The following is a 21,610-nucleotide window of genomic DNA, read 5'->3' as shown; positions in this document are numbered from 1 at the left end:
AATGACTGACACATTCTTTCTTTGGAACTCCAAAATAATTTCTGCGTTTATTTATTTTAATGTATCTTTGTTGTCTTGTCATTAATCTACTGTTGTCTTTCCCGAAATGAGTTTTGTAAACTCACTGGGAATAATACATTATAACGTATTATTTTGTAATGTATTATTTTGTAATAATAAAAAAAACTAATAAAAATAAAAAAGTTTTTTTTGAAACATTATTTTAGTATCCCAGTCTGTAGTCACACGCGCAGATCTCTCTTCTGCGAAAATGAAATATGCCTCTCTTCCATACATCAACATTATATAGACTTAATGCGTATAGCTCCGATGTAGTCTGCTCCCTATTTCATAATCGATGTATGGGAAATGAAAGATTTCAATGGTGGTCTTAACTGTAGGACTATACTAGTTAATTATTCACTGTGTCCGGAAACTCTTACTACAAGCGGTAAACTGTTAGGACGGGTTGTTTCGGAGAATCTGAACAATTCATCAAATTTCAACGTTCATTTTCAAGTTCTGTGAAAGACTTATTCAAGTTCTGTTTTTATATCATTGTTGGCTAGTTGCTTGACAAAACTGAAATGAAAACAGAACTTGAAAAAGTCTTTCACAGAACTTGAAAATGAACGTTGAAATTTGATGAATTGTTCAGATTCTCCGAAACAACCCGTCCTTAGTTTACGGAATAATCTACAAACAGCTGATATTAACCGCCGAGCGAATGATTTATTCAAATTTGATTTTAAAAAAATCCAATTCGGACTCGATTTGTTCTAAAACAAAAGCTCAAAACAAAAAAGGTTTTTCCACAAAATCGACTGCAAATGTAACTTAGATTCACCCTATACATAGTAAATGTTGAAAGTCGTAAACATTTGTAGATTTAGCATAATTGATAGGTTCAATGGAAATTATCATAGCATGATGAGTGAAGACTTGTTGAGCACATTAAAATTATTCGGCAAAATGACCACGAGTCACGAAATCTAGAAACTTATCAATTTAATTTCAAACAATCACCGCAAATCATTTACGCGAGATTTCTAGATTGGTCGTTTATACATTTTGCGTTCCGCCATCCTTCACTGAGCCTCGCTGCATGATTTATTTCCAGATAGTAGAAACACAGGATTCGTTCTTCCGTTAAGGTTTCACTTTTTTCGCAACCTCTTGTAAAATTATTGTCAACCCGCTCGGCGAAGCGTGGTCCGCTGTGGCGACCAAGCGCATCAGAGCTGGAAAAGTCGAATTAAAATAAAAAAAAACGAGAAGTAACAATGGAAAACCTTGATATAGAGATCACTGGATTGGATAATAGTTAAAAAGCAAATTTATTGTGAAAAACGCGCACCAAGATGAAAGTGGAAACAAATTTTTGCTAGATAAAATTGGGTGAAGAGCCCGTAAAGAATTACCAGAAAATTGTAGAGCTGATTACCCTCAGAAATAGGAACTCTTTTCTTCCTAACTGACATACTCCAAGAAATAAACAGAATATGACAATACAATGGTCAATAAATACTAAGACGATCTCGAAAAACAGTTCTGGAGGATATTTGATACTTGAAAGGAATCTTTAGAGACATACATGCAAGCAATCACGGATAAGGTATTACAACCTTAATCTTTACCCAGTTTTTTTAACAACCATTAAAAGCGTAATTCATAATGTGATGGCTCTGTTAGAATGGAAGGATGGAAGACTGTCGATTACCCAAGAGGCTTCTTCATAATAAGCCGGCAGGATGAAGAAGCATTGGGAATTGGGAGACCTATACTTATTTGACTAATTGGCGGGGAGAGCAACACCGTATCCTTGGATATAAGATACAATACAAAGACTGCAGATAACCGATACGAATAGAGATGTTGTCTTAATGCAACGAGAACCTTTCGAAAGTTGTAGCGATATGAATATGATGATAATATCTTTATGAAGAGGAGAACTGAGCGTATAATTAAGCTATTAGGAAGTAAACTTTGTTTGAAGAAGTATTGGGCATATAGTGTGGAAGCCTGATGAAAGTGGATGCAAGGAAAATTCTTGACATGATATGTTAATACCTTTATGACAAGGGCTCATGGTCTCTAAAAAGAGTGCCTTAAATTCGTAAAATAAATTTGAAAATCAAAATGAGGAAGTCAACATTATTAGATTCATTAGTTCATTTGTTAGACAGAATTTTTTGTACTGTATCAAATTACTCAATTTTATACGTTTGCTTTCGAGCGGATGTAGTGAATGTTATATTATTTCAGACCTTGGAGTTTTGTTTCAATTTGTTCGAAGCACCCACCGTAAAAAGTTTCAGGAAAATTACATGGAATTTGAAATGAAACAATAAAGAGCAGATTGCTCCATTGTTTAGCCTAGTTTTCGTATTCAATGAGACGTTTGGAAGACGATCTTATCTATGAGCTAATTTTAATGATGGGTGATGATTCATTTACGAATAATGAAAGGAATTTTTTGAAAAAGAAAATACTCAAATAACCATAATGGCAAATGAATGCAGTTGTGAAAGTTTTGATAGCTGACTTATTTATTTATTTATTTATACGCCCATTGGGCTTTTACATACATATTTCATAAAAAATAATATTCTGAAGATTGCATGTTCATAAAAGTAATATTAAAAATACATATAACCATATCCATTTGACATACGCAAGTTAATAGTACAAAAATAAGAATATTCCTACTCCTAAGTTATACAGACTTAAATTAGTTAATAAATAATGTAAAGTTTATATGTAAATGCTAGGTAGTGGCAGCAGTAACATGATACAATACGACACATAGTGTATGAGGCCTTTGAGTTAGAAAGCTAACGAAATAATTATTGGTAGTATTCTTAACAAATATACTGCGTTTGACTGGTTGTAGTGGCCTGCTAAATCGAGGGCGATCGGTCAGCCATTTTACATAGTTTATATAAAAAAATATTGTGAAAATTATAAATATAGAATAGTAAAGCGATAATATAACATTCACCTTTAGACATATAAAACCAAGCAAAAAGCAAATCTAACATGATAGTTTGTAGGTATAAGCCTGTTTTGTCAATCTTGACGAAATAATTCAATAAGAAGTGCAATAGCTAGATGTTTATTTTTTTATCTTAAAAGTTCTAATATTTTGGTTTTAAATTTGGAAACTGATTGGAAATGATAGACATCGATTGAACTATATTTATTTCCAAGTGTATGAAGCCTTTGAATTGGAGAGTTTACGAAGTAATTATTGGCAGATTTGGTAACAAAATATAGAGCATTTAAACGGGTATCACGGGTAGGTATACGCAAATTAATTAAGCTCGTTAAATCGAGGGCGTCCAGGTTGCCATTTGATATATTGAAAAGGCAAACTAAGTCACTCACTGTGCGTCTTGTTGTTAAATCGCTTAGGTTTAGTAATTCCATTAGAAATTTATAATTAAGTTCTTCGATTGGTATTCCAAGTTTGTAATTTATAAACCTTAGAAACTTATGTTGTACTCTTTCGATTTTTTGCTGATGAGTCTTATAAAATGGAGCCCAGATTGTTGAGTTGTACTCCAAATTACTTCTTACCAACCCAGTATAGAGCAATTTGAAGGAATTAATTATTTTAAATTCTTTTATCGTCCTCAGAATGAACCCTAGGCATTTCATGGCCTTGTTGGTTATTTCATTTATATGAGGAACAAAAGTTAATTTACTGTCAAATAATATACCAAGGTCCTTAATTTGTTCGACTCTTTTTAGGACATTGTTGTTGATGCTATATTGATATTTAATGGGATTTTTTATTCGAGTAAAAGTTATTGATTGACATTTTTCAATGTTGAGAAACAGTTCATTAAGGGTGCACCACTCTTGTAGCCTCACAAGATTTGATTACAATACGCTACAGTCATTATGATCAGTGGCGGCCGGTGGTCAAAATATGTGGGGGTTCACCGGATTACAACATTAAGTCATAAAATAAATTAAAATATAAAGGTACATTTGACGGCCGGCGTGGTCTAGTGGTATACGCTTTTGACTACAGATCCGAAGGTCGCGGGTTCGAACCCGGCGTGCGCAAATAAATTTTATTTGATTAATTTGTGTTATTTCACAATTAATTAATTAAAAATAATATATAGTATATTTGCGGCACGTTCCAGAGTGGAAGATACTCTCAGTATCGCCCTGGTGTAAGACCACCATTCAGAATTGAAACGTTGCTTGAAATGGCTTTAGCCGTGTTTGGCGACCAGATCTGAATAGCCAGGTACTTCCCCACCTTCCTCTTCCCCATCTCCCTCCCCTCCCCAATACCCTCAGCCTCACAACATACCCCAATTGGGGAAGCCATAGTCTCACTGGCTCCAGACGGGAGCAGTTGGGACTCTTGTGCGGTATTACTGTAAAAAAAAAAAAAAAAAAAACATACCTATTTATAAAGAAGTTCTATTCTCTGCTCCTTTTGTTTAGCGAAGACCTCTATCATTGGTAAACACTGATAGTGCGTTCAGTCTGTCCTGGCTCAACGTATTTAAAAAAGATTTTATTCTTTTTAACGTTGAGAAACATCTTTAGCTTTCAACTGAGGTCATTCCAAAGGTCATGAATGATGCACAAAAGTTTTAGTAATTTCACAGTCTCCGGAAAGTCTTCTAATAAACAAGTACTATAAAAAAGTTGTAAAATTGATTTTTATTAAATAGCTCATTATGGTGTTTATCTTAGGCACGGTAGCCTGAATTCAATTGCATTCTGATGTCAACTTTTCCTAAAACCTTTAAGCTCAAAACTTTTTGTAAATGTAAATGACAAGAATTGTGTTTTTTGATATTTTCAGAAAGGTGAGTTACATCAGTAACACCGCTGATTGTCCAAACTGAATCAATATCGTAAATTAAACACGGAAAACAAAATAAACTATTCAATTGATCACATGCACACAGCTACGAAGCTTTGTTATACATTGTTTTGTTAAATGATCGAGTAAACTTCTTCGATCCAGATTTTCACTCTTGTTTTCAATCAGTTCAGGTTTTAGGTGGACCGGCATTTTTTATTATCACTTTGTTTTCAAAAATCGACCTATTTTTCTTAATGTATTCCACATTCAAACTCATTCTTAATTTATACGTTGAACAAACACAAAAGTAATCATAAATAGTACAACCTGCAATTGATATGCCTTATTAATAATTGATATACAAGATCAATATAACCTGCAATTAAACTTCAAAACTTTCGCGGAGTAAGAAAAGTTTTAAATTCCACAGACAAGGCCCGGTAACGGCGAGTACTGACTAAACTGATAATAAGTAATCTGACCATCACTTATCTCTTAATGACATGTTTTATCCTGTATGCTTGTATCGAAGAAGCGGAACATTCGCTGAAAAATAGAAGATGGTAAATTGAAACCACGATATCGACAATAATATCAAACATACGCGTTTTAGTTTAACTTTCTACTGAATAAACCGTTCCTTCTGATGTGGTGGTGAAACCCCGAACGCCGCCCTTGATAAGGTATTATTTGCAAAGAATAATATGAACTGGTATGTACCCACGCTTTCGACTGTTCCACAGAATATGCGACAAAGCAGTTAAATTTTGGATCGCAATCGAAAACGAACTGCTACGAACATAGGCACAAGTCAAAGTCGGTCTGCAAGTTAAGCGCGCTTAATAAGTAGGCACCTTTTGTATGAGATATTATAACCGAACCGAGTTTCGTATTGTGATTAGCCATGTCGGAAATCTTGTTGGTTGTTCGGCGCTCGGGAGCACATATTAGCTGGCCGCCACTGATTATGATTAGTTATTGTTTTGTAAATTTTTAAATCGTCCGCAAATAAAAGTATCATAACTCCATCAAAGATGGAAGTTATGTCATTGATAAACAAGGAAAATAAAACTGGGCCGTTATAATATATAACTGGGCCGTTATAATATATAACGGAATATAACAGAATATTATAACGTTTTATAATATTCTTTTATCGGTTTCTACGTTCATGATTTCCTTTAAATGGTACTCTTAACTTTCTCATTCCATCTGCAACAAACGTTTACTCTATTGAAGCCATGCTTATAATAAGGGCGTATGTGAGAAACACCATGTTGAGAAAACAGCCCTCAAACTTTTTACAAAGTATTAACGTGTACTGTTTTAATGCGGTAAGGCAAATTTATCCAACATTTTGTCACACCAGGTTTAGTTATGTATTAAATCTATCAAGCATTTCGTAAAATGATTGGCATACATATAAATGGCCAACTGCATTGTACTACAGAATATTTTAAATATTAACAATAAAAATTTCATGCTGAAAATTAATTGTTTCACCACTTCCTTAACTGTATCTTAAATCTAACGCCAATTTGAATGACATTAAAAATTCTCTGCAATAACAGCGTACTGACTGAACACAAAAACAAGCGCCAGAACAGAACCCTAGAACACAATTTTTGAATTATAGAATTTTACTCAAAAACGTATAATACCCTACGCTCTTTTGTCTTTAATTGCACCTATGTCTTCAATCGCAATAAATAATTTACACATATCCGCTGACTATGTATACTTCTCGAAATTCTACTACTACTTTGGTGAAACTCTTGCTTGCTTTCTGTGTATAGTTCTCAAAATTCTACTAGTACTTTGGTGAAACTCTTGCATGAAATGGTTTTGTCTATTTAGTGACCATTTCAAATTCTTTAAAACTCCGTATGACCCCTCAACTTTCCTTATTATTAGGAGAGCCTCTTATTTCTTGGTTGCTGGGGTTAATAGTCAGTCTCTAATTTCTAATTGTCTCTTATTAAAAAAAGAGTATTTTCTTCGTTTGCATTCTATGGGATTCGAAAGATATTTATTATTTAAAATGCTTCTAATCTCAAGTTCTTCATTTACTAAATTAACATTAATAAAATGAATACTGACTACCTATGTTCTAATTTAAAATATTTACTATTTTAACATTAATACGACGTAAACTGAAATGTTTACTACTCGTATCTTAACATTAATACGATGAAAACTGGCTTTGTTCTTATTTCAAATATTTTACTAAATTGTTTACAAATTCTTCCTTCACTAACAAAACTTGATTTCCAGGAATGCTAGTAGACTGTTCTATTTTCAAATTCTTCAATTACTAATTTAACATTAATTCCAGGAATGCTGGCTCCAATGCTGGTCCAGATGGAGCGGCAGATAGACCGGGAGATCTTGCTGGACGCCAGGAGGGCGGGCGGAGCGGGCTCGACGGGCGGCGCGGCTGGGGCGGGTGGCTCCGAGGAAGAGGAAGATGAAGAAGATGAAGGTGTGGGCGGGGGAGTGCCAGCACCGCCCATGGTCTATGGACCCATGCCGCAGATCGTCACAAATGACTTGAAGAGTCTCGATGAAATGGTGAGTCGAATTTTTTGTTTGTTCTCATTTTTATTTTAAACATATATTTTTCCAATCTGATAATTATCATTTTTATGATTAGGCCGTTGAGAAATTAATCTCTTTAAAATATTATTTAGTTCGGGATATGGATGTGAAAAAATTCAATATCCATGAATACAAAATTCTGATACCACGTTTAAAAAAATGTATTCAAGGACAATGTAAAAAAAAACAGACGTGTGTTGTATATACATATATACTAACATTTAGACAAATAACTAAGCAGGTACGTCGATTGTAAATGTAAATTTTTGCAAGATAAAAGGATATTTCATGATGATCTTGTTAAATTGTGTAGAGTTTGTGCGAGCGTCATTCTCTGTGCTGAAATATTAAAACCTAAACAAGCCTCGATAAGTAACTAATATACAACTTACCTTTGACTAGGGTATTAGGGGTTTTTTTGTTCTTGGCATCACAAACAAAACAATAATTATTATATCCGTTAATTTGAAATATGATACTAACTTGGTTTTTCTGCCATAGTACTTTTTATAACGGGAATTTAAACGGTATCTTACGTGCGGAAGGTTTATTAATATATTCAAATTATTTTTTAAACTATTTATTTGATTCATATAAGGTGATTAAAGAAATACAGACGCTGTGTTGCTCGTTTTAGTTTGTCATAAAATTGTAAACATGTCAATATTACATCGGTACTGTAATATTGGCAACTCAACATTCAATACAAAAAAATGAACAAGTCAATAGGTACTATGATAAACATTGAATATATTTGTAAATAGGTCAAAATTACGTAGATACCCTAAGTATAATCAGTCAACATTGAATTCCAAAACTTTTGAAATCTAAATTGCATACAATAATAAATTATTATGTAGACCTACCTATACAGGATGTTAAAAGACATACTTGACTTACTTTAAGCAGTGATTCCTTACATTATTTGGAGTAAAAAATTAAATTTTTATCTCCTTTTTTAATGTGTTTTTTTTTTAAATTTTCAATTTAAAAAAAAACCAATTTAAGTAATACTTCTTCCACATGTCACTAGTCACTCAGCCAAGTATCCGCCCAACTCCTCACATCGAACCTTGCTGTCCAATACCAGCTAATTTTCTATGTTTTTAGTTTTTTTAATGTCTAAATGTCACTAGACACTAAAGTGAATAAATAAGAGAAGAACATGTATGAAAAAGTATAAATGTGGATAAAACAAAGAGTTGTGTACCGATCCATTAATGGAGATCTTTTAGAAATGCCATTCATCCTTAAGCTGCATCCTAAAATCTTTCCAATTCCTCATTTAGACCCCTCGTCGTCCTCTCAAAATTAGTTTATATTTTCGATGAATGATTTGTTTTTGCTCCGTCATTCTTTTCTCAGTGGAACAATAGTAGAATCTAGTAGTATATAACCGGCGTGCAAACACCTTTAATTATTTCGTACACACATTAATGATTTTTAATAAACCTTTGAATCGTATAACGGTAGAGGCTTCAGCGTTACGATGCAAATACGTTTTAAAAACGGGCTCTACGCTTTTATAAAGCTAAATGTGAACAATAATGTACTTACAGGGTGTATTAGCAAGTAGTTAGGTACCCGACAAACTAACTAGTTAGGTTAACTAGTATTTACTGACCATATTTGGAGTTAAAAATGTAACGTCTGTTTGGTTCTGTTTTTTAAATATTTTTAGGTGAATAAAATGTCACTGCAGACGTACACCAAAATGCCATCTTCATTGTTTGTCATAGGTTTGTACCGATACAACTTGTGCAGATGGTCTTTGGTCAATAATAAGATAAGTAAAATGTACATAAATTTCGTAACTAGTAAGTATTAAAAAAAGTTTTTGTGTTCGACGAAATCTTTAACGTGTTAAAAACTGATCCACGAAAACGACAACACTATGGAAACGAATTTAACGTCTATAACGGTTCTCCTGAAAAAGTCCTTTTGTAACTTATTAAATTTTAACACAAACATCTTTCTCTCCTGAAAATATATTTAGTTGGTTATTCCTCAAATGCTTGCTAAGATAACCAGTCCTTAATATTCTAACAGATTATCATAGATGGATATCTAGTGAGGTCGCCTATATTTTTCGATAAAAATGTATGTTTAAAAGGGTTATTAACGACAGTAAAATTAGTTATGGGCTTTCAAAATGAATTCACTTGTGTAAAACGAATGCAATGGTACTCTTGATGTCATCGAGACAAGATTCAGTACAATAATTCATAATTAGAATGACAGTGCTGCAGTACCACCGCAAAATCTTTTCTACCTGCCACAAGTATCAAAATTTTGATAGCTTATATCTTCGGTACTTTTCGGTATTTTTCAACAATTCTAAAAGTTATTTCCTGAGCATGCTCTGATTAATATAATACCTACTTTTGAATGAGGGAATACGTTATGTTGGCTTTCGTTAGTTTTGATTTCGTGTAAGTGGCCATGAGAGTTTTTGGAATATAAGTGAAGGAATAAGTGGGAATAAAAAACCCAAAGCTTTTAATATCTCCAATTTGAGAGAGATTCTTCTAAAAATAAACTAAAGCTACAAAAATTAAGCTTCGTAAGTTTTCCTATTATCGTTATTTTCAAGTCACATAACCTCTATGTCATCTAAACTTAAAGCATCGTTGCAATAATCTCGTTTTATTGTCTATCCCCGCGGATCCAAGTACTTACTTCTCGATTGTTTTTTTTGTTTAATTCGTAGGCGATACTAACCTCTGTCGGTGTTCGTAGCCAGGTGACTCATTGTGTTGTTATAGCGCCGCGTTGCGGTACTAAAAATTGAACTTTTATTTGGGTAGGTACCCTGATTCTTTGGTACCTTCTTACTTCTTACTGTGGAACCGAGGAATATTAAAACATATTTGAGATGTTCGTGTAACGGACTCGTAGAAAAATATTTACATTCAAAATAATACGTTTGATCAACGCAAATCAAAATAAATTCCCGTGCCGTTCGAAATGAAAAATTGCAGAGTTGTAATTTAACATATTTTACATTCTTTATTTAGTAAAAAAAGAGATTTTAACGTGATGCATAAAACCAAAATTCTCAAAAACAAATATTTTGAAATGCTTTCATCCAGCATTGTGACGAGAATGGCCGAAAATGGTGCATTAAAATATAATTTTTTTAATAAAAATTTATTTATATTTGTTAGACAATTCATCTACCTAGATACTGATATGTTCAACATTATCTTCACAAATATCGCTATGGATCCTTACATCTGCAATAAATTTCAATCATAACACCCATACATTTTACACTCCGACCACCTAATCCCCCTTCATACATCTCTCACATTCGTTATCCAATTATCTTAATTAAATTATTGTATAAAATATTTATAGCTAAATCTAAATTGTATAATTTAATAACAATTAGATGCGTACTGGATGATGATCTGGCGTGTAGGTAGCACAGATCATCTAGGGAATATAATATTTCCCTATGAAAAATATATTGTGGATTAATAAACTATCTCTGCAGGGAGAAAAATAACAAACCAGTCACCAAAATACAAATGAACAGAAAAACTCACCCAAGAATGGCATTCACAAATGGAGGTCTTCTATTTTTGTCATCAGCTTCGGTTTCAGGCAGCAATCAGCAATCACTTTGCATTTGCACTCGAAAAGGTTATAACCAGCTCACAAGAGAGAAGAATTCTTAATGACAGAGATGAATCAGCACATTCATCGTAACACACAGTGTCGAATTTGTGACATTTTATTTTGTCAAAAATATATATTTTAATTATTTTTATCTTAAATAGACCTCTTTTGACGAAATATCATGTCTCAGATGAATCTACTGAACAGATGTAACAGGTGACCGCAATTTGGTTATCATTCACCTGCAGAGAAAATACTATGCGAAATTGACAAGAGATGTCGCTTTTTGTCTATTCTATTTTTTAAAAATTAATTAATTAATTATGTTTGTATATTAAAATAATTTTAAATTAAGTTTTAAATCTAATGCTTCTCCATACTCCCCGCCTTGGAAGTTCTCAGAACTTGCAAAGAAGTAAGAGAACAACGTACAAATAAATAAACGTCAAATCATTTCAAGTGACTCTATTCACATATAATATCCAAGAATTACGTCGGAAGGTCACCAAAAAAAGCTTTCAACAGAACGAAAAGTATAAACTTAATAAAGTTCAACTGACAAGAGTACAATTAACTGTAACGGAATATCATGGCATAGTCGGAGATAATTTGAACTACCAAAAAATATAACAAAAAATAAAAACAATAAATAGAAGTAAGCAAATTATTGAGTCGGAAGGGGATATAACTTGATAACCGGTCGTTTGAAGAACCCAAATCGTGTCTTCACCGTCGCAACGCGAACAATTTTGTCCAATCCGGGATGGACCTCAGTGATTACACCCAAAGGCCAGTTCAACGGAGGGGAATCTTCCTGTCCCACTAGAACGACAGTTCCGATCTCAATCGGATGATCAGGGGTAGCCCACTTCTGCCTGACTTGCAAAGTGTGCAGATACTCCACACGCCATTTTTTCCAGAAAGACTGAACCATACTATCCAATAATCGTTTGCGCTGAGCGAAATTAATTTTACTGCCCGTCGGGATAGATGCAGGTAAGTATTGTAATGGTGTAGTCATTAAAAAATGCGCAGGTGTTATGATTTCCGGATCAGGGTCAGAAGATACGGCTGTGAGCGGGCGAGAGTTCATTATGCACTCTATTTGCACCAACACAGTCTGAAGCTCCTCATAAGTGAGAAGCTGAGTTCCGATCACTCGGTATAAGTGAGTTTTCATGCTTTTCACGTTAGACTCCCACATACCTCCGAAATGGGGTGCGCGGGGTGGAATCATTTTCCACTCGATACGACGCTTGGCGAGTTCTCGTTTTAACGCGGGCTCATATTCCGATTCAACTAAAAACTTGTAAAGGTCATCCAATTGTGCCTTTGCACCCACGAAATTGGTACCATTATCCGAATACAAGCACGACACAGGGCCACGCCGTGAAATAAAACGGCTGAAAGCAGCCAGGAAAGCATTTGAAGTTAAGTCAGAGACCAACTCAATATGAATAGCCTTAGTCACAAGACATACAAACAGACAAATATATGCCTTCTGCGAATGTTGTCCTCTCCGACGAGCAAGCGTAATACGTAGAGGACCCGCGTAATCAACACCGGTGTGAACGAAGGCTTTTGCTTCAGTAATACGATATGAAGGTAAATCTGCCATCTTTGGGGTAGGATGTGATGGATTTGAGCGGAAGCAGCAGTTGCATTTCCGCACCCTTGCCCTAATAACCGTCCTAGCATCTAATATCCAATAGCGCTGACGTAATATAGACATAAGAAGTCCTGGACCGGTATGACAGTTCACGACATGAAAGTGATCTATGATAAGATTTACAACACAGTCATGTTTAGGTAGTAATATCGGATGTTTAACCTCAAAGGGTAAGTCCGATTTAGAAAGGCGTCCCCCGATACGTAACAAATTGTCCTCATCAAGAAATAAAGACAAACCCTGAAGCCTTTTGGAGTGGAATTTGCCTTTCTGAAGTGCAGCAATATCATTTGAAAAATGAGCATTTTGCACGGAACGAAGTACAGCCTTTTCAGCAGTCACAAGATTATTGACAATTCCAGAGGAAGGTGATATCTTTTTTATGAATCGGAGAATATAAACGACACTCCTTAGTAGTTTATCCCAAGTGGATATACGCTGGGCCAGTTCACCCAGAACCGATTGTTCACCCAGAACCATTGCAGTGAGCACATTAACTTTGTGTTCAGGCATTTCACCGGTATTGGTGGGGCGAAACGGTTTTACTGGCCATTCCAAAGGTGGGTGGCGAATCCATGATGGGCCGTTCCACCATAAATCATGCGAAACGAGTTGAGAGGGTAGCATGCCACGAGAAAGGCAATCGCTCGGGTTTTCACTACCGGCGACATGGTAAAAATTTTCCGGAGACAAATTTTCCTGGCACTGAGCTACACGATTGCTAACAAACACCGACCAACGATGCGGTGAGGAATGTATCCAGGACAGCGCAATGGTAGAATCTGAAAACGCGTATGTTCCTGCAATAGAAAGACGCGCACGATAATTCTCTTGCACCGTCCGTATTAATTTTGACATCAAAACTGCGGCACAAAGCTCCAAACGAGCGAGAGTTGTCACTCTCGTGGGCGAAACCTTTGATTTTGCACACAATAACCTCACTGAAATATTTCCAGAGAGATCAGTGGTGTGCAAATAAATCACGCAGCCATAACCATTCATGCTCGCATCGCAGAAGGCGACAACGAGCACTGTACTGTCCTTTAGGACGCCAACATGGCGGGGGATTTTTACTGTCGAAATTAAAGGAAATTCCTGTGTGAGAGCCGAAAACCTTTGAATAACGCTCTCAGGGGGTATATCATCCCAACCAATGTTACACAGCCATAGCTCCTTAATAAGTAATTTCGCATACAGAATGACAGGAGCGACCAAGCCGAGAACATCGAACAAGCGGGCTACTATGGAGAGTATGTTCCGCTTCGTGCACTTCTCCTGAACATAAGAACACGTAAAGAAGAAGCTGTCATCAGCTGGTTCCCACGAAAGCCCTAACACCTTAGCGGCATTGTTAGAACCAACAGTAAAGTCCACAGGGCTTCGGTGAGAATCTGGAAGATTCTCAAGTACCACTGAAGAATTACTAGTCCATTTTACCAAATCAAAGGCACCGGACTTAAACAACGAGATCAATTCTCGCGACAGACGTACGGCACTGGGTTCATCTACAATAGAATATACCAGGTCGTCCATATACAACTTAGACTCTGCCACATTGGCAGCGTCCGGAAAATGTTGTCTCATATCCTGGGCCAACTGTCGAACAGTGCGCATTGCCAAGTATGGACTAGCTGTTAGTCCGAAAGGGACCCGATTGAATTGAAAGGTTTGTATGGGATCGTTGTCCGCGAACCGAAATAGAATTTTCAAATATTTGCGATGCTTGCTTGGAACCTCAATCTGCAAATACATCTGCTTTATGTCTGCAGTAATAGCAATGGGAAAAAGACGAAAGTCTAACAGAAGCAAAAACAGATCGGCTTGCAAATTCGGACCAGTATAAATAACGTCATTTAATGACAATCCTGTATGTGTCTTAGCGCTCGCGTCAAGTACAATCCGAGGCATAGGTTTATCCGGGCGAGTGACAGCGTGATGCGGAATGTAATATCCGTCATCGGTAATATCCGACCTTGAAACTTTTGCTAAATAACCGTTTTCAATGTACTCAAGAATAACTTTATTATAATTCTCCCGCAAAGCCGGTGAATGTTTAAATTTTCGCTCCAAAGCCATAAATCGGCGCTGAGCAGTAGCAAGGGAATTACCCAATTGCTTCGGGTCTTTACAGAAAGGTAAAGCAACAGAATACCTTCCGTCGACGGTGCGAGAAATGGATGATATAAATAAATTCTCACATTCCGTCTCTTCCGGACTTAGAAATTGCATGTTGGGTATTTCCTCTAACAGCCAAAATTTTTGTACTAAGTCATTAAGCGCAAGTGCCGAAAATGACGTACTTGTATTAAGCACATTACTAGGGTAATCACCCATTAATACAAAACCGAAAGTAGTCGCTAATGCCGGAGGTTCGCCGTTACCAGATTCAACCCTGTTCCCTAAATAAATATATGGGAACAGTTGTGCACCTAATACTATATCCACGCATCCAGGAATATTCCACGTTAAGTCAGCGAGAGGTATACCCTTTAAGTAACTCATATCACCCTTGGTTATATAGTGATTAGGTAGCTGATCTGTAATACTGTCAATGACAAGCGCATAAATATTATATTTATTATTCGGGTACACGCGGGACTCAATGTCCAAATAAACGTAACCCAAAATTGGTTTGGATGCTGAACCGATTCCTTTTACAAAGGAATTGTTTAAAGGAATTATTGGTAAGTTGAGGATCTTGCAACAATCAACAGTAATTAAATTGTTCTGTGAACCGTTATCCATTAAGCACCGAACAATAACTTTATTTCCATTTTTACTCTTTGCGAATACTTGCGCGGTTGATAATAGAATCGTATTATGTGTCGCTTTCACAGAAAGGGAACATGAGTTATTTATGTTTAGCGGAGGTTCTTCTAATTGTGTATCACAATTTTCGGATGTCCCTGTAGATGTTCGCGACGTGTGTGCGTGGGTACTTGATGGAGTTTTAGCATTGTTATCAGCACTGCCAAAATGCAACAAAGTGTGATGACGTTTTTTACAAAACTCACAAGTTAAAACCGATTTGCACGCGTTTATTGTATGCCCTCCACTAAGGCAATTTACGCAAGCATGTTTTGACTTTATAAATTCAAAACGCGCCTGTGAAGAGCTCATATTTTTAAATTTAACGCAATCTTTAATTGTATGATTAGTTTTATTACAAACAAGACAACAATTTGTGCGCGAAGCCGTAAACCGAGGTACATTCTCGTTGCTAGCAAGGAACGATTTAAAAATTTTATTAGAACGAAATGATGACGTGGTGGACAGTTTTTTACCGGCTTCATTTGAATTGCCTAAACGTTCTAAAATCTTAACCTGATCTTGAACAAACGAGACTAAATCGTCATATGTCGGAATCTCTTTATTCCTGACTGACAGCTCGAAAATCTGTGCGATTTGAAAATCAATTTTTCTAAATGCACAATGAAATAAGATAAAATCAGTTAAATTTTCAATCTCTAATTGTTTTAACGCTGCTACTGATGCAGAAAAATTTTCAATAAAAAAGTCAAGACTGCCAGATGTATTTGTACAATTTTTTGCATCAAGAATATTATTTAAATAATGTGTGCCTAGTGCACGTTTATTTTGAAATTTGTTTACCAAAGCATTCCAGATTATATTGTATGTGTCACCTCCAGGTACAATGCCTGCAGTAACCTTTAAAGCGCCGTGTGTCAATTTACCAATTAAATATTGAACACGCTGGGCGTCGGTTAATTGTCTATTATTATGTACATTAGATTTGAAAGCTTGGTAGAAAGTAGGCCAATTTCCCATTTTACCATCAAATGATGGTAATTCCAAAGGTGGCAATTTAATAATACAATGATCCCGCGAATCGTTGCGTGACGCGTTTTGAAGGTTAAATCGACTTCGTTTGACCTTCAAATAAATATCATCAAATGCATTTAATTGTTGGAAATCCGGTTTAAATGAGTCGTCCAAAGTCAACTGACGGTCGTTAAGTTTGTCAATAACAGTTTCAAACTGAACTCTCAAGTCTTCAATCATATCCGACTTTGTCATGAAGTCTTCATTTTTTCTTGACTCGAAGGTATTTAAATTATTTGATAAATTATACAATTCATTCATCCGCAAAAAAAGATTTTCCTTTTTTGCCGTCAAAAGAGTCAACGTTCTATCCTGAATATCTCCAGAAACTTCTTCAGTAATTCTCGGCATTTTTAATGAGATGACAAAATATTCTTCACCAAAAAAAGTATACAATAATGTTGTAAGTATTGTAAATTAGAATTCTCCAAAAATTACGACAATTCCAATATATTATATCTTTCGAATCTACCAAAGAATACGTAAAACAACGAAACTAAATTCACTATACCTAAATAATATTAAGTAATTTGAGCTTTAATGAAATTTACCAAAAAATACGCAAATTTCTAATGCTAGAAAAATTATTTATGTATGCTAGAAATTGGTACTGATAGGTACTTCTTAAATCACCAAAAAAATTACGTGAATAGAACATCCATTTATCATGTTTCCAAATCTAAATCACTAAATATTAATCAATTTTCGCTAGCAATATATCCGAGCTACGTAGGACCAAACTTATGGATGATGATCTGGCGTGTAGGTAGCACAGATCATCTAGGGAATATAATATTTCCCTATGAAAAATATATTGTGGATTAATAAACTATCTCTGCAGGGAGAAAAATAACAAACCAGTCACCAAAATACAAATGAACAGAAAAACTCACCCAAGAATGGCATTCACAAATGGAGGTCTTCTATTTTTGTCATCAGCTTCGGTTTCAGGCAGCAATCAGCAATCACTTTGCATTTGCACTCGAAAAGGTTATAACCAGCTCACAAGAGAGAAGAATTCTTAATGACAGAGATGAATCAGCACATTCATCGTAACACACAGTGTCGAATTTGTGACATTTTATTTTGTCAAAAATATATATTTTAATTATTTTTATCTTAAATAGACCTCTTTTGACGAAATATCATGTCTCAGATGAATCTACTGAACAGATGTAACAGGTGACCGCAATTTGGTTATCATTCACCTGCAGAGAAAATACTATGCGAAATTGACAAGAGATGTCGCTTTTTGTCTATTCTATTTTTAAAAAATTAATTAATTAATTATGTTTGTATATTAAAATAATTTTAAATTAAGTTTTAAATCTAATGCTTCTCCACGTACTATAAAAAACACAAACATACCCTAGAAAGGCCGCTGAAATAATACATTGTATCTATTGTACATTTTTTTGCGACAAATATAATAAGTATATATCTTGTTTCGGGCCCCCTTATATATCTTATATACCTTAGATACGCCACTGTTTCAGTGGATAATTTACTAGCGTTCAATGTTAAAGCTAGCACGTACTTTGATGATTTAGGTTTATGTTAAATTCATAACTTGTCAAATTCTAGAACTTATTTAAGTAACTACACAACACACAGATAATACGTGTACGTTCTAGTTTTAATGTATAAATTTTGAACGTTAACTACGACGTCAAATATGACAGTTAAAATCATATTCAGAGATTTGAATCAATTTGAAACTTTGTAAAAAAACTAAAAAAACCAGCTTTTGAGATGTTGTCGACAGATTTCTAGCACGTAAACCAAATTAAATAATATCTTCATTGAAACAAATGGGTACTTAATTTCGAATTATACTAACGTCTAAAAATGCTCAGACCTCCCTGGTAGTATGTGAGTACGCATTTAAATGTTATTCTCTGAGACATGTAACATTAACAGTATAAATTTGTTGATTGTGTTATCACACTAGATTAATAACTGCGTTTCAAGTACCAGGGCGATAAGTGTAATTTATTTTTAACTAGCTGACGTATACCCGGCGTTTTCGGGGTTGGGAATGATTTGGGGTAAAGTAGTTTTGAGGTTGTCAATTCTTTGTCTTTTCTCTACTTTTCATAAATATATCTGCATGTGTTATATATATAAACTCTCCGGAAGAAATTTTCTAAATGTTAGTGAAAATCCTATCAAAATCCGCTGCGTAGTTTAGATGAACTAAGCGCACAAACAGACAGACACGGATAACTTCTTAGAGATGTGAATAACACGCAAGAATCCCAACTGCTCCCAATTAACCAGAGCTAATGGGACCAGGGCATCCCCAGTTGGTGTTTGATGAAAAGGGTTTGGGTTGGGAGGGAGTTTGAGAAGAGGAAGTTTGGGAATTACCTGGCTGTTCATATCTGGCCATCAAAATGCTAATCGAACTAAAACCAAATATAGTTATTAAAAATAACTCGTAGATAAATAATTTTTATTTATAATTAGAGTAGCGAAGTCCTGTGTTTTAACTTGACTGTTTTGAATTTCGTCCGTCATTAAAGTTGTTTGTGTGTTCCGTTTCCGGTTCACGATGGTGGCAGTTTTGGTGGTTCCGCAAAGATTAATTTTTCAAATGTAAAATCTTCCTGTTCATTTGGAAATTCTTATTTGAAGTTTTCAATATTATGGTAGGTACGTATTGGGTGATAGAGTAACAAATGCCGACTTTTAATTTAAATATATTTTTGAAATTTTTATTTTGATACCACGTGAAAATATTGTCCCAGAGATTGAAAAAATGAAAAAAATAAACTTACATATCCTTTTTTTTAACTTATAATCTTCATACCTAACATGATGGATATAGTGAAAAAGAAACAAAAAAATAATGAAAATCACATTTATATAATCATTGGATTCAAATTTTTTTAACCTACTCTTCTAATAAAGCCATTTTGTTTTGTCCGTTCTTTGAAAAGATCCACCACATTGTATCGACAATTTAAGTGATTACAGAAATGATTAAATAATAATCCCGGCGAGGCCTAAGGCCAAACCGCAATGTTTAAATGGATTTACTCAGCAAGATAATGCAATACTATCCGATACTAAAATATGTGTAACTCGACACGTCATGCAAATGGTAAATGATTTGGAAAATAACCAAGTTAAAAACTTTTAATTCCTGGTATATCAAATTCATGATTATATAAATCATACTAGCTTTAAAATACAGGCGGATTATCTTACTTCTTGTTAAGGACCTAATTCACTTGCTTATAGTATTCAACTAGTGTATAGTTAAAACCCGATTTAGATCAAGTTTTAACAGTTTTAGTTTTTGTTTTTATTGACAGTCGAAAAGTATGGTTCAATCAATAAGGCGTCTTTTTTAAAACAGTTAAATCGCTATTTCAAAGCTCCAAAGCTCATTATGAAAATTCGCATAGCAGAAAATAGTTGTGTTGGCTTACAAATTAGAATTAGAAAAGGCTGTGCAAATTTCATTACGCCAGAGCTCACAACATTATGAATTATTACTGAATGAGAAAAGGGTTTGCTTTGCATACAATTTACTCAAAAATAGTTTTATTGGAAACATAATGTAGGTATAACTTAACGGTTCCATGATAACTCAACACGGAGACAATTCAACACACTTTTAAAAAGTGATATAAAGTCATTAGAAACGAAAAAAAAACATTTAAACCTATCTTAACCAAACTTAACCTAACCTAACCTAACCTAACCTAACCTAACCTAACCTAACCTAACCTACTTAACCCAGTTAATAAAGTTTTTGTTTCATCACTTTATATAACTTTTGAACCATGACTTTACATAACTTTTTAAAGATGTGATGAATTATCATTGTGATGATTTATCCGGTCATCAACTTAACCCCTAATCTATTAAAAAGTAGGTAGTCAAGTCATTTAGGGGCTTGTAGAATTTTTTTTATCTTATCAATTTTGGGTTACTTCTTATATTTATTCCATACCACTAACAATATACTGTAGCCTTTTCCACAATAATGGTAACTTTTAAATTTCAACGAAAATCGTGTATTTTTAACAACATATCAGGAATTGGATTCCTTCAGATCTCGTTTTATAAAAACGTTTTTATCAATTTTATAACCAGTTTTAAAAGGTTTACGACATTAAAAGTCTATAATATAAACAAAGTATTAATTTACAAGTCTGATTAATTTGCAAGTCTGATTAATTGATAAATAGTTCAATGTAAAGGTGTTACGCAGCGAATCGTACGTTTTTTTTTACATAAAAATGTAGTTTTCCTGCTTACCAGGAAAAGGCACAATTGGAAAAAAATGATTCCTTGGTCAAGGAAGTTATCCTAAATGTCGTTGATTTTGCGATTCAGAAGTCTGTATATCTTTTATAGTACCTACATAAAGCAGTGAACGGTTTTAAAAATGACCATCAACAGAATGCTGCCTGTTTATTAAATAATAACAAAAATACAGGACATCACTATTAGCAATGTATAAAGAATAACAAGTTCTATTTCATAAGGTCTTCAATTAGTTAGTAATTTATTTATTTATTATTAACGGACATCGTCCAAATTACAAAATAATAACACGAATACAGTAAAATGAAAAATACAGGAGTATACAAAGGTACATGAAAGCAAAGATATAAGGCAGATATAATATAAGAAAATAAAGTGACAAGTCGAATCAAGTCAAGACTACGCCGTGGGTCAGGACTCAGGACCACAAATTCCGTTACTTGTTTAGCGACTGGCAAAAATCATTCAGACTTGTCCCAAAAAAGTTAAGGTTTTGACTTGAGTTGACCAATCTACACATTCTGGACAATGGTGAATAATGGATGAATGATGGTTGAGGAAGAGCAGTTCATTATTTCTGAGTCTGTGCGAGGGGATATTGAAGGGAATGAGTTGCAGTAGAGTAGGTGAATCAATAATACCATCAATAATAGTTATTATTATAATAAATTCTGCGTTTTTTTAATAAACATTTATTAAGTTGGTTTGATAAGTCATTTAATAATTGCTGTTTCGCCAAATACGTAATGCAACAGTTT

The 21,610-nt window shown here is 34.5% G+C and overlaps 1 protein-coding gene across 1 annotated transcript in view; it reads left to right on the top strand.

The window, feature by feature from the left end:
- The window catches only part of pigs (GAS2-like protein pickled eggs), a 379,701-nt gene that overhangs the window by 257,733 nt on the left and 100,358 nt on the right, over positions 1-21,610 (top strand). Inside the window, exon 4 of the mRNA XM_089644950.1 lies at positions 7,173-7,408. Within this exon, the coding sequence (XP_089501076.1) occupies positions 7,173-7,408 (236 nt within the window). The remainder of the gene's footprint in view (positions 1-7,172; positions 7,409-21,610) is intronic.

This window comes from Hesperophylax consimilis, chromosome 22 (assembly GCF_061612785.1).
Source record: "Hesperophylax consimilis isolate HC1 chromosome 22, BYU_Hcon_1.0, whole genome shotgun sequence".
Taxonomy (NCBI): Eukaryota; Metazoa; Arthropoda; class Insecta; order Trichoptera; family Limnephilidae; genus Hesperophylax; species Hesperophylax consimilis.
Note: the sequence above shows the minus strand (reverse complement) of the source record. Positions and strands in the feature narration are given on the sequence as shown.